General features: G+C 43.9%; 1 protein-coding gene across 1 annotated transcript; it reads right to left on the bottom strand.

Moving 5' to 3' along the window:
• Positions 1-3024: 3024 nt before the first annotated feature.
• Bcpks5 lies at positions 3025-15890 on the bottom strand. The gene is made up of 6 exons (XM_024690995.1): positions 15460-15890; positions 15081-15394; positions 14839-15018; positions 14492-14747; positions 6193-14426; positions 3025-6130 (listed from the first exon to the last, which is right to left on the bottom strand). The coding sequence occupies exons 1-6, from the start codon at positions 15780-15782 to the stop codon at positions 3180-3182; spliced, it is 12258 nt and encodes a 4085-aa protein (XP_024546765.1). The 5' UTR covers positions 15783-15890; the 3' UTR covers positions 3025-3179.
• Positions 15891-16250: the final 360 nt, after the last annotated feature.

Raw genomic sequence — 16250 nt, 5'->3', positions numbered from 1 at the left:
TATTCTAATGATTTTTTGTTTTCTTTTTCTTAGGGAATTATTTAATTGCTTTTTTATTTAATTAATAGATTTTATAGAATTTATTATAATAAATTATTTAATTTATTATAGTGTAATTTGTTTTTATTTTATTTTAATAACTTTTTTTTGTCATAAAAAGTATTGGGGTTTTGTAATATTTTTGTTTTTATAAGTTTATTATATTTATATTTTTTTTATTTTATAATAATTCTTTTAATAATTATTAGAATTTCTTAATAATAGAAGTTTCAATATTTTCAAATTTAATTAGATTTTTTGAGATTATAAAAGTGGTGTTAAATTAATTCTTATTAAATTTAAATTTGAAATTGCTTTTTTTTTCTTTTATTTTTTTATTTTAGTAATTTATTATTCAATATTTTATTTTTTTATATTCAAAATATAAATCGTTTTTTTATTTTTGTTTCTTTTTTAAATTATTATTTTTGTTTATATAATATATAATATTTAATTTTATAAGATTTTTATATTTTTATAAATTATAATATAATCTATTTTTATTTTTATAATAATATTTTTGTTTTTGATTTTTTTAGAGTTTGTATAATCTTTAATTTTATTGATATTTATAAAGATAATTATTTGATTTGATAGAGTTTTGAATTAAATTATTTAGATTTATATTTTCAATAAATCTTTTTAATTTTAATTTAATTTTTGGTTTGAGTTTCTTATAATAATAATTTATGATAATGATTTTATTTTATTTGATTATTTTAATATATCTTCGAAATTCTATAGTATATTTTAATATTGATTTTTTTTATCTAAGATTGAAGATTTTATTTTCTATTATTTTTAATTTATTGAAATTTCCAAAAATTCTATAAATTTCTATTTTAAATTTTTTAAAATTATTAAAGATTGTTTGAATAGATTGTATATAATTTTTATTATTATATTCGAAATAGTTGTGTAAATATAATTGAATTTATTTGATTATTTTATTTTAAAGATAAAATATAGTTTATATATTTTTAAATTCTTTAATAATAAATTTGTTCTTATTAAATCAAAAATAGATTTCAAATTATAAAAGAAAAGTATCGAGCTTTTATTGATTACCTTAATACTTATTTGATAAAACAATCTTAAAAGTTTCATTAATAATGATTTCCTTTAAAATATCAGTTATTTCAATATCATTGATATTTCTAATAAATTAATCTATAACAATATCTTTAAATACTATATTAATAATTAATTATCAAATCAATATTTGAAATAGAAATAATATTCAAAATGTTATAGAAACTGTTTTTAAAATTATATAGAAATATCTAGAAATCTTTTGAAATAGTTTAAATTAAACTTCAAATAAACATTCAATAAGATTGTAATTGATTACAATTCTTATAATTATAATAATGAAATTAATAATTATTTTTAAATACAAAACTCTATATTATAATGAAATCTATTTCTTTATATAGATCTTTATTTCATTTAAATAGCTAAAATAATTAATTATTTTTGAAATACTATTGTTCCTGAATTGTTTATTATAAAATATTAATTCTGTAATTCTTAATATTCTAACTTATTATTTTATTCTGAAACTAATCCTTTAAAATTTTATTAATATAATTTTACAAAAAGTTTACAAAGTTATATTCGATATTTCCTAAGATCTATTATTTTATCCTAGAAATTGTATCCTACACTTCTAGGATATTCTATAATTAATATTATATATATATCTAAGACTTTCCTTGAGTACCTAGTATCCCCCAGTATACTACAGCTGAATTGCTGAGGCCTATAATACCATTATAGCCTATACGTTGGTGATTCTACGGCCTGTTACTAATCCGTCGTAACAATATGAGGGGTGATTATATATATATGTATTATATTATATATTGTGAGAGTGAAAACACGTGACTTTAGGGTCACGTGTTACCAACATTTAGTATTTATAGCTTCACTTCTATAGACCTAAAAATATCATCGAATTTTCTACCTTCTAAAACTGTTTTCTGAAAAATTGAATTACTCAACTCCTATTGTTTCTTTTACCTTACTATTGCGATATAGTGATTCATCCCATTTTACTATATATAGCCACTTGCTCTATGCTTAATATATGCGAAGGCTTTTCTTGTGTGACCATTACCACCTTCTACTCTTTTACAATATATATATTATATTATATATATATATTATATTATATAAATATAATATATATATATATAATATATATATATATTATATATAAGATGGAAGCATACTCGAGTGAATAACTAAAGGACTATATAAGTAGTGGGACATATTATTTTGATTGAAAAATTATATGAAATTAACTTTCTTATTTTACAATTTAAGGGATTATATTACGGGAGCTACCTCTAGGGTTATATAGAAGTATTTAGAAATCTCTCGAAATGATTTAGATTAAATTTCAAATAGGAATTCAATAAGATTATAATTAATTACAATTTTTGTAATTATAATAATAAAATTAATAATTATTTTTGAATATAAAGTTTTATATTATAATGAAATCCATTTCTTTATATAGATTTTCATTTTATTTAAATAACTAGAATAATCAATCGTTTTTGAAATGTTATTATTCCTGAATTGTTTATTACAAAATACTAATTTTGTAATTTTTAATATTCTAATTTATTCTTTTGTTTTGAAATTAATATTTTAGAATATTATTAATTTTAATAAAGCTTTCTTGTTTATTATATTCTGTCTTTTTTAGGATCTATTATCTTGAAAATTATATTCTATATTTTTAAAGTATTTTATAATTAATATTATATATATGCCTAGGGTTTTTCTTGAATGCTTAGTGTTCCCTAGTATACTGCAATTGAATCACTGAGGTCTATAATACTATTATATAAAATTAGATTTCTAAGAATTGATTAGAAATTCTTATTATATATATAAATAATTATAATATTTTTTTAAAAAAATCAAATTATATTAATAGATAAAGAAAGTGCACGGTTACGTATAGACAAATTTTGTATATATTTTGAGATGGGCTATATGATGATATGAGCTACATGCTGATAAATTACGTTAGTAGAATTGGTTCTATCCCAAGTTAACTCCAGCAAAATTTCTTGTATAGAAATAGAACAAATTGGAAAGAAAAGACAAGCAATCAAGTAATTCAATTACCGCCTCGATACAATCTTCCGTCCCTGATCATCAATGACTGTAATCTCCTGTGCCGTAACAACCAAATCAAATAAACCACTACGTTTAGCCAAGCCAACAAAATGCAACCCAGAAACGACGGGGAGATCCTTCATTACCTCACTCTCAAGCATCGTCTTGGTACCAGCCGCGAGCGCACTGATCCGTACGCGCATCTCACCGGGGTAATTGATGATATGGAGACCCATGTCCGAATATTCAGCAGCGGGATCGGTGACGGCGGTAGTGATGGAAGTGACAATATTATCGAGGTGCGCGAGGTCCATCCAGCCATCGACATGCGCAAAGTCGGGTCGGACCCCGAGTTGTGGTATAGCGGCTATTAGGGAGTTCACAATGGTCGTCTCAGCTTCGATTGCTGGCCCGTTGATGGATTGCTCTGATGCTGCAGGCGTTTGGAGTGGTCGATGGACAGTCACTTGCAGACCAGCAAGACGAGCGGCGCTGGCGAGGTATCGCTCTGCAACCCATTTTGATGAGACGTAGCCATCATCAGAGGTTGGACGCGGGAGCTTTGTGTCTGGATTGCCATCAGTGCTTTCTTGTTCGTAAGCGGCTACAGCGCCGGAGCTGAGAACATGGAGGGTGGCACCCTTGCGAAGGCAGAGTTGGGCGAGTGCCTTGACAGCATCGACGTTGATTGGCTTTGCTGCACTGTAACTATCCCAGAAAGTGCGGTTGGCGGCACAGTGCAACACCACGTCGATATCAGAGATTTCTTCGTCCGTGGGTAGTGTGGGAAGGTTATTTGTCAAAAAATGTAGCTTGTCTTGAGCAACAACGTCGGGGAAGAGATTTAGAGTGTCTCGTCCATCCATTGGCCTTACCAGACAGATGATCCTTCTGACACGGCTGTTAGATGCAAGCTCGTTAATGATGCGGTGTCCTATGTGGCCAGTGGCACCTGTGACGAGTACGCTCAGACCATGGGCAAGGCTTTTCCTTCTCACCAGTGTCGTGGGTTCAGTGATGGTTTGGTTATGAATCAAGTCGAGGGCCATCTCCTTGTCCCAGTCACTGGCAGTGTCGAGCCCATTATCGAGCTCTGCGGCCATGCTTGCAAGTGTCGTTGCGGCCATCAGCTTGCTCAGGCGTGGAGCGCCACCAAATTCAACCGTGATGGCAGCTTGAAGCTGCACTAGTAGCAGAGAGTTGCCACCAGCCAAGAAAAAGCTGGATTGTTGTGTCAACAATAAACTCTGTGGCGGTAGTAGCGTGGCCCACAGAATAGCCAGGCGACGCTCTGTCCATGTCAGATCCGGTGCGATGATAGCATCAGAATCGCTCTCGGCAAGCTCTGGTAATGACAATACCTGTACAGCTCTTCGATCGACTTTGGAGTGTGCAGTTAATGGCATCTCTTCAAGTACTACTATAGTGGACGGGCACATGTACAATGGGAGACAAAGAGTCAGAGCGGCACGTAGGTTGTTCAGAACAACACCAGCCTGTTGTGGATCAGTAGTCTTGCTGGCATCAATCGTTATGTGTGCAGCCAGGAAAGCACTCGCATCGGTGCCACGAAGCGTTACCACGGCGTTGGTAACAAAACCAGCTCCCTCCTTGATTATGACACCCTCGATTTCGGCTAGTTCAATTCGGAATCCCCGTATTTTGATCTGGGTGTCACCAGAAATGCGGCCTTTGATAGCCAGCCGGCCCTGTTGATCGAATTGTCCAAGATCACCCGTGCGATACATGCGTGCCCCGTCGTCTGCCTTGGCTGCAAACGGGTCTGGTAGAAAAGCTAATGCGGTCAGATCGGGACGGTGCCAATATTCATTGGAGCCAATGCTGTTACCACCAATCATAATCTCGCCAGAGACGCCGATAGGTACTGGCTGCAGAGCTTCGTCGACGATGTATGCTGCGTAGTTGGGCAATACGAAGCCGGGGACTGGGACAGCGACGGCGGGGTCCTCAATCTCTAATTTGCCCTTCATGGCTGAAATAGTGCCTTCGGTTGGGCCATAGCTTGTGTATACTTGCAGATTCGGGAGCACTTTGCATGCCTCACGGAAGAGATGGAGAAGCCCTGGTGGTGCCCGCTCACCTCCAAACCAGGCAGCCTTCCACGCCGTACAGCGACGTACATTTTCGGGTGCAAATCGGAACCAGGTCTCGTATTCTGAAGGCGTGGCTTGGGTCATTGTGACGCCGTGTTCCAACATCAGGTTGGTGATTTCGTGGGGATCACCACGAGCATCGGCTGGGGCTACAACGAGACAGCCACCGGTTGTCAAAGGAGCAAAGACTTGCAACAGCGATGCATCGAAGCTGAAGGCGGCATTTTGCAACATGACCTTACCGAGATCTTCTATGTTCCAAGCCCGATGAAAGCCTTCCAGATTGACCCGCAAGTTTTCGTGTCGAACGACAATACCTTTAGGCTCGCCGGTAGATCCACTAGTGAAGATCATGTATGCCACGTCCCTAGGTCCGACTGAGAGAGTGCTTTCGTTAGCGACTGGATTAGATTTGATGTCCGCAACATTGAGGATGACAGTCCCCTGGGCGAGGTCCAGCTCGTTCGTCTGTGTCACAAACTCCTTGTCCGTAAGGATTGCAATGTGTTGGGCAGCCTTCACGGCACTTGCTAAGCGGCTCATTCCATTGCGCGGATCTAGAGGCAGATAGACAGCTCCGACTCGATGAATCGCCAGTAGAGAGCAGACAAAGTCTGCGCTCGGGGTCTGGAACACACCAACAATTTGATCCTCTTGCTTGGTTGTTGCTGTGAGTTGTGCACGGAGGACACTAACAATCCCCTCTACCCTTTGATTCATGGCTGCGTAAGTAAGATTGGCCCCATAGCCGTCCTTTAGGGCAGGAGCATTGGGATGGCGTTGAATGACCTGTGCAATCTGATGCGCAACTGTAGCCGGCCATTCTTGTTTCATTGTAGGGCCTATGGAAACATTAGATCGTACATTTACAAACCTGATTCATGGATAAATCGAGTTTACTTACCTCTGCTGATGGTGAGAGCCTTCTGCACGTCTTTGTCGTCCCACTTGTTCAATTTCGTTAAATCTGTCCTTACCCCCTGCTCCGTGACCTGACGAAGTACATTGATATAACTGTTCAGCAACAGCTCTGCAGCAGCTTCATCATAAAGGTCCTTCTGTACATGAAATTTTAGTGTCGTCTCGTTCTGGTCCTCCTTGATCTCCAAGACCACATCAAACCCACTTCTTGCTGTGTGCCACGTTTCCTCACTCACATCGCACCCAGCCCACTCTCGCTGTTTAGCCCCTTGCTGACTTGGAATAAGGCGATAGTCAATAAATACCTGGAAGATCGGTGTCCACCTGTTCGACCGTGGAACTGAGAGCTCATCCAGCAATAGCTCGAAGGGCAAAGCAGAATGCTCCAAGGCAGTGTGTGTCTTTGCCCTGGCAAATTCGATGGCATCACCAAACGACTGGCGTGTTGCGCGGTCAAACCGCAATGGAAGGATATTCAAGAAGTTCCCAATACTTCGTAAGAATTTGCTATCCAAGCGATTGGCATCAGCCATGCCGATAAACAATTTGTCGGTTGTATTGGATGGTAGTAATCGGAACAGCATTGCCTGATATGAGGCGAGGTAGGCATGGAATGATGTGCTGTGGCGTTTGCGGGCGATCTGGTTCAGTGCCGTCACAATAGAGGGATCAAGAACCCGCTGGACGACATGAGACTGCCAAGTCTGAGGGGGACGAACCTGGGTGCGAGCAAAAGGAAACAGCTCTATGGGGTGCAAAAAGTCTTGCGGAGGTAAAATGCGGCGATAAAAATCCAATGCCTTAGCAAAACCGCCACTTTCATATGCCAGGCGCGTTTGCTCGGAAAAGGCACGTGCTTGTGAGGATTGAGGGAGTGCAGGAATTTGCTGTCCCGGCGACAGATAAGCTTCTTCAATGTCCATCATCATGATGGTGAAGCTGTGACCATCCAGGGTGATATGGTGGGATCCCATGAGAAGGTAATGTTCCGTGTCCGAGATAGTGAGTAGTCGAAGTCGCACGGGTACCCAGCCTCCCAGGTCCCATTCGAAGTTGCGCATGGCATTCAGTTCTGCTTCTGCAGCCTCGAGTGCTAACTCCTTAGGGATACGTGCCATCTCCAGGCGCACGAGCGGTTTAGACAAGATGCTCTGCATGGGGGTACTAGCACCATCATCGGACCAGAAAAATCGTGTACGAAGTGATTCATGTCGTTGGGCCACCGACTCCACGGCCCGAGCGAGATGGTCGGCTTGCAGATGGCCATTAAGCTTGGCGATATAGGCAAAATTCAACGTAGTCGGATCATCGATGAAGTGTGTCAGATACCACATCCGCCTTTGCCCATATGTCATTTGCTCGGTGTGATCCGTGGCGGATTCGACGATGGCTTGCTCACGTTGTCGTTCAACAAGAACATCTTGCACTTTTGTCGCCTCATGGTGTTTCTTCGTCTCTTTTCTCTCGACCTTGTTATCTGCTTCAGACAAGCCATCCTGACTAGTATTGCAAGTTGAATCAGATACTGCAGGTGTATGGGTTCCGGTGTCAACGGTTGACGCTGTAACGTTGGTTCCCCCAGTGCGTTTCGGGGGAAATTCGTCGCTTTTTTCGACCACGGTTGCTGCTACTGGGGCGGGTGGAACAAGATTTGTAACACTGACTGCGACGGGGTCATCGTCGTCGTTGATCAACTTCTCCCAATCCACAATAATGGCAGGAATCTTGTCCATAACCTTGTCAACCACAGTTTGGACAGTGGTCCCTGCACCCAGGATCTGAAGCACGGGCAAATCGACCTCAATCTCAGCCAAGAACCACGTTCGAATCTCCACGGCCGTAATAGAATCCACGCCCTGTTCAACGAAAGTCAGCTCTTCGTTGAGAGCCTCGTCTTGCGGGATCATGAGAGCACGCTTGAGTCGGTCCACAAAAGCCTCTTTAACTGCAGCACGCGCTTGTCTACGAGTCTTGACCGTTGCTAATCGCACTCGTGCACGAGCGGTCTTGCCGCCCTGAGATCCCTTACCTTGGCGGTCCAGAGCGGAGGCATCGGGCAATATGTAATGACTGAACTTGGGATCTTCACGCAGTTGTGCTTGCAATTTGGGCGTCTTGCGGACGGGTTGCAGACCACTGGCGACTTGAGAACATCCTTGACTCGCGTTCTCAGGTCGACCGGCAAGGACGGCCTCAGCGAAGAGTCGATGGAAATCTTGCTCGGAGCTGTCGCGGTAGCCCATCTTGGCAAAGTGATCCTTGTCCAGATACTCACTGCGTTCGAAGCGACCTAAGCCAGCCATAGCGGCAAGTGCCAGATCGGAGCCGGCTACTCCACGAACATCTCGTCGCTGGGCGGCTAACGAGGTCATGAAGTTGTTGGCCATGATATAGGCAGACTGACCCGTATTTCCAGACACTCCCACGGCGGAGGTGAATAGAATGAAGAAGTCCAGTGGTGCATCGTAGAACAGCTCGTCCAAGAGCAAAGTACCGTCAACCTTGGGCTTAGCTGTACGATCAAAGTCATCGAATGTCATGTCGTCAAAAAGAGAGTCGGCAAGGACCAAAGCTCCATGTGTAACACCAGCCACAGGAGGCATCTCAGCGGTGATGACCTTGTAACAGGCGTTTAATGAAGCACGTTGTGTCAAATCAACCGACATGACCCTAACATTTGCACCATACTCATCAGCTAAGGTATTGATGAATTGAGAGTCTACCTTAGGGTTCCGACTCGCAATCAATACATGACGTGCACCATGCAAGACCATCCAGGAACACAAGGATTGACCAAGTTCGCCAGCCAGACCGAAGAGGAGATATGTGACATGATCACGGAAAATCAGTCCATGATCGATTGGGCGCTGAAGGGCTTGAACTGAAGATGTTTGCCAATTCACGATATTGAGAGCAGCATATGCAACACGAGAGTTTTGGATATTCTGCAAAGAGATCTCGTCTTGACTTTTACTACCGTGAATTGCTGCTACAATAGTAGTAGGCTTAGATTTGCGACCTCGTTGAGCAGAGATTGTCACTCTGTGAATGGCTTCCTTAATATCTTGGCCAATTTTCTGGATGACGTCCGATGTCACGTGTTCAGATTTCACGCTTGGCTGTGGGCGGATAAAATCGGATTCCAGACGGATCATTGTATCGTTTGGCAAAGAACGTTTGAGGAGTTCAGCACTCGTGCAGTTAACACCAGCCATATTCACGAAAAATGACGTTTGACGTGGTACAAGGCGTTGGAGAACACTGAAAGGTAGATTTGGATGTACCATCATGATGGAGCTATCCTTGTCGGTCGATTGTTGTTTTGTAGTGGTGAACAAAATCTGCACGCCCTCTACGGCCGCTTGTCGTGTCAATGCATGTCTTAACAAAGTGTTGGCTTCGTGAACAATGATGCTGCCAAAACTGGGTGCACTGTCGAGAATACTTTTGGCGACAAGATAGGCCGCAACGGTGGCGAGGAGCCCAGAACCACTTGTATCATCAGGAGTACGGACTGTCCATTCTGCCGGCACAACCACTCGAGATTCGGCTGCATTGTCGATAAGAGCAATAAGCTCATGGCCCGTCTCTTTATCGGTTCCTTGCAATAGACTCAACCATGCAGCCTCATTCATTTTGATGGCACCCATCAGGGAGTATTTGGTCTGTAGGGTGCAGCTCTTGGTAGATTGAACGATTGGCAAGACACGAAGAGGTGATACAGTACCCAGCTCGAATGTTTGTTCACCTTGACTTGGCTCAAGGACTACACTCACCTCGCTTGGATCCACAACGACAGGAATGGGACGGCGGTAGGTGTTGTATCTCTCGTTGCCCTCTTTGAATGGCAAGCATCGCGGAATTAGCTGTTTGCCGTTGACATAGTAGAGTTCAGGCTCAAGACTCCAGTGCAAGTCTTCCGCCGCGTCCTCCGTCACCCATTTTCGTCCGAGCTCGAGGCGTGCCAAAGATTCGGCAATGATCTTTGCTGTCGGCTTAGTGGTAGAGTCGAAGTCTAAGATCTGTAGGTTGATGTTGGGGTGTTCAAATCGAACCACGCGGGAAACACCCAACACCATTCCGGAGTATGGACTGCTGTTTCGAGCACCATTGGTGACATGGAGGATCGTGCGGGCATTACGCCAGACGGTCTTGAGAGCTTCCAGCTTGACTTCACTACGGGCTTCCAGATATTGTTCGTCAAGTTCGGTCAGGGAGAGAACAGTAGTTCCAGGTGTGATGCCGTCAGCATGGAGAATCTCCAGAGATGCAACCCGAGTAATGCTTTTGTAGCGAGTACTAAGCAGAGCTGATGCTTCGCTTACAAGTTTAGCCGTCGCAGCTTTACGGCCTCCAACCAAAATCAACTGGGCACGGCCATCAGTTGGTGCAGAAACTTCTGACTCGTTTTCACTACCGTTTTGAGATTCGTTGTAGACCTCATTTAGAGGTTCTCGAAGGCTGAGGATGCGATTATCAACAGCCTGACAGAAAAAGACTGAGTAAGGCTGAACTTTGTTTGAAAAGGGTACCGCATCGAGACCTGCAAAACCATGCTTGCTTGTGAGCGCAGTCCATTGGTCAAGCGTGAGACAGGGTCCGTAACTTCGACTTGGGTCATTCTCCAGCCCGTTGTACCAATCCGGCAAACTACCCATAGCGAGATTAAGCGTCATAAGATCATTATTTGCATAGTCTCCCACGACTAAGAACCCACCGGGTTTAAGGAGACGTCTGACATTGGCCATCATATCATCTGGATTGGCTGTCATAGACAGCGATCCAGCTGCCAACACAAGATCGAAAGATTCTTCCTGAAACCCTTGCCCGATAGCCGGTTGATCAATGTCGAACTTCGAGAATAACATTCGATCATTGTATATATCGAAGCGTCTCTGAGCCTTGGCAAACAGTTCATCAGAGACGTTCGTGTAAGCGTAAGTTTCGAAAGCACCGTCCAGCTCTGAGAGCACATATTGAGTTGCCTCACCAGAACCAGCGCCGATTTCGAGAATGTTCATTCGCGGGTAGCGATAGGCAATCTGAGACACGATCGCAGCCATAGATTTGTGAGCAATCAGGGCTAACTTGCTTTGGAACTTGTGAAGCAGATTGTCCTTGGTCATGTGCTCCAGGATGCTTCCCCCGCTCCTAATCTCATCCTCCAGGTGTTTACCCGCCACTTCTGCAAGTTTGACGAATGGATGGTTACGGTATATACTCGTTAGAGAGTTGATTTCGCCAATCAAATCAGCTGACGCTTCTCGAGGCACATGGGGGTGGTTTCCCGCTACTACAAGCTTCACAAGGCGCATTGCATTATCCAATAAGTTCCTGTAAGGCGACGAACTTTCAAGGAACTCGAATTCGGTTGTGATTTCACTTAATCGACGCATATGGAAGAAGCTCAATCGCTCGGCCGCTAGCAAAGCCGGTAAATCCTGTTCAGTCCAGACTTCGCCGATATTTTCAAGAGCTACGCTTGAATCCGGTTCTGCCAGTCGGTACTGCATTCTGGAGAAGATCACCGCATCGTCGCGTGCAGTAGCTTGGGCAAAAGGTTTCACACCGACAGACTCGAACTGAATGAAGGGATGTTGCAGGGTCTGCTCGCCCAACCCAGAAAATATCGACATATCAACCACCATAGGTGCTTCAGGAGTCGTACGAGTCGCAGTTTGATATGTATAACTTCGGTTGCGGCTTTCCGATCTTGATGCGAGGAAGTATGGGTTGATGACAATGGAACGTACGTCGGTTGGGATATGAAGAGCCCAAAGACGGTTGTCAAACGGATGTGCATATGCAGCAAAGCCGGTCTGGATCGCAGAATCTAAGAATCCAGGATGTAGAAGCAGCTGATCTTCCCAATCATCCCCCGCTTCGTCCTCAATCTCACCTGTTGCAAAGTTCATCTTGCGGGAGATGCTACGGATACCGGTGAAAGGTGTACTATAATTGTAGCCAAGAGACGTGAATTGCGCGTACAGGCGCTTCTCATCTGCATAACCCAAGTTGATCTCATCCAAACGCGATGCAGGCAGAGTATTTGGCATTGGGGTGTGGAACGCAACCGTTACATCCGTGGAAAAGTTCAAGACGAGAGGAGCGCCACTTCCGTAAGGTACTCCAGAATAACAAGCGATCTGACCACGAAACTCATCCTTAGTGTTGCTTGTAATTGTCATCGTGATCCTGCACTCTATACCAGCATCATCGCTACTGAATGTCAAAGCACGCGAAATGATCACATTTTCAAGAGTCAGCAACCCTAATTCACGATCAACACCGGTCACGGTTTTGGCGGCTTCGATAGCCATGGCTACGAAACCCATGGCCGGAAATACGGCCTGGCCTTGCAATTGATGTCCTTGAATCCAACTGATCTCATTTGGCTTCAACAGCTGGCGCCATGATATCTGATGGTCCGTCTCTATTTCCACGGAACGTCGACCCAGGAGCGGGTGTGGTGCGTCCTGTGCGTAAATGAAGCTCCCAGAGAAGCGTGTCAATGAGTAAAAGCGACGTGAATGGTCAAAGGGATAAGTTGGTAGTCCAGACAATGTACGCTTTGGCAGGAACTGACCTGAGACGCTGGATTCGAAGGTATCAAAATTGACTGACGAAGCACCCAGCTGTCTCCAAATGGAGCCGAGAGCCAGAGCTAACTCGACCCGGTCGTCTTTGCCACGACCTAGTAAACCAGTGTATGGGACGACTTTTCCAGTGGCCGCTTTCAAAGTATCCAGGCAAGGCCCTTTCAGTGCCGGGTGAGGGCCAACCTCGATACAAATGTCGAAAGGATCCCCGTTAGAGGCGGCAGCCTCTACAGCGGGCTCAAAAAGAACCGTATTGACCATATTTTCCACCCAGTAGTTGTGTGTGGAGATGTCGTCTTTGCTCATGACTCGCCCGTTCCTTACGCTGGAATACCATTGGATGCCATTTCCCTCCTGAACCGTGATCTCACACTTGGCTAGAGCCGCCAAATAAGAGGCGATGCACGGAAGCATATGGAAAGAATGGTAGGCTTTGTCGACCTTCAATGCTCGAGCAAATTTGCCCTCATCCTTAAAAATCTCCTCGGCCTCTTGCACTGCGTCCTTATCACCGGAGAGCGTGATGCTGGTCGCAGAGTTGCGTGCAGCCACTTGAATGCGGCCGACGAAATCATCCAGCTCGCAAAAGTCCAGCGCGTCCTCATACGAGGTGCCCACCGCAATCATCGCACCAGGAACGTTGCTTTCAGAGCCAGCGAAGTGGGCGTAAAAGCCACGATAGTAAGCAATATACAGTGCATGGGGTGCTGAGAGGAAACCAGCAGCATATGCGGCGCCGATCTCACCAGATGAATGGCCTACGACACCACTGAACTTTATACCAGCCTCCTTCAATAAATCGATGAGTATTATTTGGACCGCCGTACATAGAGGTTGTGCAATTGTAGCCTCTGAGAGGCGAGACTTCTCAGCCCCGGCGAGCAACTCATTTTGCAACGTCCAGCTAGGTCTGTCGTTTTCCGGAAGACGAGACAGTGCGAGGTCGAGCTCCTCCATGCGTCTTGCGGCAAATGGGGATTTCTCAATGAGCTTTGCACCCATGCGAGGCCACTGTGCACCTTGACCAGTGAATATGCCCAAGATACGAGCATTTGGATGATCAGTATAGCGGGAGGTCAAGCCATTGGCTGCTGCATTAGCATCGTCGCTCAACAACGAATCAATTTTCGTTATGGCATCCTCGCGGCTACTATACATGATATCCTTACGATAAGCCAAGGTCGATCGCCGACTTTGCAAAGTATGAGCCAAGTCGTGCATGTTGACATCTGGAGATTTTTCCAGGTAAGATCGGATGTCGGAAAGTGTGGCCTTCAACGCAGATGCAGAAGCGGCAGAGATGGTCAATGGAGTGAATACGCTGGCTAGAGTGGCTTCTTGCTCTATCAGTGTGGATTCTGTTGATGATTCGTAGGATTCGATGATGGCATGAGCATTCAAGCCGCCAAATCCAAAACTGTTACAACTGATTCTACGTGGCACGCCAGAAGGCAATTCTGGCCAAGGGGTAGCAGTTGTTGGGATGTGAAGATGATTATAGAAAGGAGCGACTTTGGGGCTCAAATTTTGAAAATGTAGATTGGGGGGGAATACACCGTGCTTTATTGCCATCACACTGCCAATCAAGCTGGCCAGACCAGCGGTTCCTTCAGTGTGTCTGTGAATAATTGTTAGTTACGGGTTAACTTCGAGTAGTTGTCGTGTGGAGGAGAATTCTCGTACCCGATAATCGTCTTGATGGAGCCCACGGCCATGGTTTCCAATTTTTTGTCGGGTCCGGAAAAGAACGCTGAATCAATTGCTTGGGACTCTTGAGGATCACCTGCTTGTGTTCCCGTTCCATGGGCGTGGAAAAATTGTGGGCGATCTCGAGGGTCGTGAATATCAAGACCTGCACGTTGATATGTATCACGGATAAGGTCCGCTTGCGCCTTGCCATTGGGCATGGTCAAGCCAGGAGTCTTGCCGTCTTGGTTTACTAGAAATCACAGTAATATCAGTGAGCAAGCGTTCTTATGCTTGTTTGTAAAGATACTTGAGGGGCTTCGGTGAAACATGGAGGTACTCACCACCAGTTCCCCGAATCACACACTCGATGGGGTCCCCATCTCTTAAAGCATCGCTAAGCCTCTTCATGACCACAGACGCGATACCCTCACCTCGGGCATACCCGTCAGCCGATTCATCCCACATCTTGCTTGTCCCCGTCGGTGAGAGCATATGAAGCTTGCTCTCCGCGATCCACATACCTAGAGGGGGAGAATAGGTCAGTCATCAAACAATCGGCGGAGGTGGTGGCAGTATTACTCACCAGGACCGAGTATCAAGTTGACGCCAGCGGCAATTACGACTGGGCACTCGCCGTTGCGGAGTGATGTTACACCTTGATGAACAGCGACCAGTGAGGAGGAGCAAGCCGTATCGACTGTCATACTCGGACCATGCCAGTCAAAGAAATACGACAAGCGATTTGAAACAATGGCACGACTTTGACCAGTAGCAGCATAAGTCATGGTAGACTCCCAGTCTCGATTAATAGCTTGGGCCCAGTCATCGCACATCATTCCGACGTATATACCGGTGTTGGAGCCACGGAGGCCCTCAATGGTTTGTCCACCAGCACACCTACAAAGATCAAAAGTCAGTAGTGATACTCCAATTACCAAAACACGGTGGTAAAATCAATGTACAGTGAATCATAAACTGTTTCCATCAGTAGACGTTGTTGCGGATCAACAGCTTCCGCTTCACCCGGCTGGATATTGAAAAACGCATTATCGAATAGTGCCACATCTTCTTCTAGAAAATAAGCTTCTCGCGAGTCCGTGGCGCCGTGGTAAGAGCCATTGGTGTGGAAGAAGGCTTCAGAGTTAAAACGTTCGTCCGGGACTCGCTTAGAGAGGTTGCGTGGGGATTTGATCAGATCCCAGAGTTTGGAGGGGGAGTTGGAGCCGCCTGGAAAACGACATGCCATGCCGATGATGGCAATTGGCTCTTGATCTTGGACTGCCATTATGATTTCGATATTGAAGGTTGATTGTGTGGTTTTTGAAGCTACAGTATGTTGATGGGTATAGCCTGGGTATCAAATAGAATAATATGTATAGGTATGTGGAGTACCAGCGACTATAGGTTGATCAATTAATGGAGAGTAGGTATGGTTTTTAAGCCTGGCTGGATGTTTTTTCGCTGTTGGTAAGTAGAAGTTGATTCTAAAATAACGTGGCTCAGCTAGAGATGAGTTGAAATGGTATCCAAGCTTATTGAGCTTTTAAGACGCTTGCAGAGGGGTGATGTAGGTAGTGTTGACTTGAGTAGACTTCTATGAATGGTCCGAATCGGAGAAGAGGATGAAACTCTAAAGCATGGATCATGCGGCGTAGCTGTTAATTGCTACATTGCTTACATGCAAGTGGAGAAGCACGTGGTGTCCGAAAATATCCGGTGCTCTGCGAACTTTGGAGACTCACTCCATCGGAAA

This window comes from Botrytis cinerea, chromosome 1 (assembly GCF_000143535.2).
Source record: "Botrytis cinerea B05.10 chromosome 1, complete sequence".
In the NCBI taxonomy this organism is placed as follows: Eukaryota; Fungi; Ascomycota; class Leotiomycetes; order Helotiales; family Sclerotiniaceae; genus Botrytis; species Botrytis cinerea.
The sequence above is the reverse complement of the archived record's forward strand: the minus strand, read 5'-3'. Positions and strand labels throughout refer to the sequence as shown.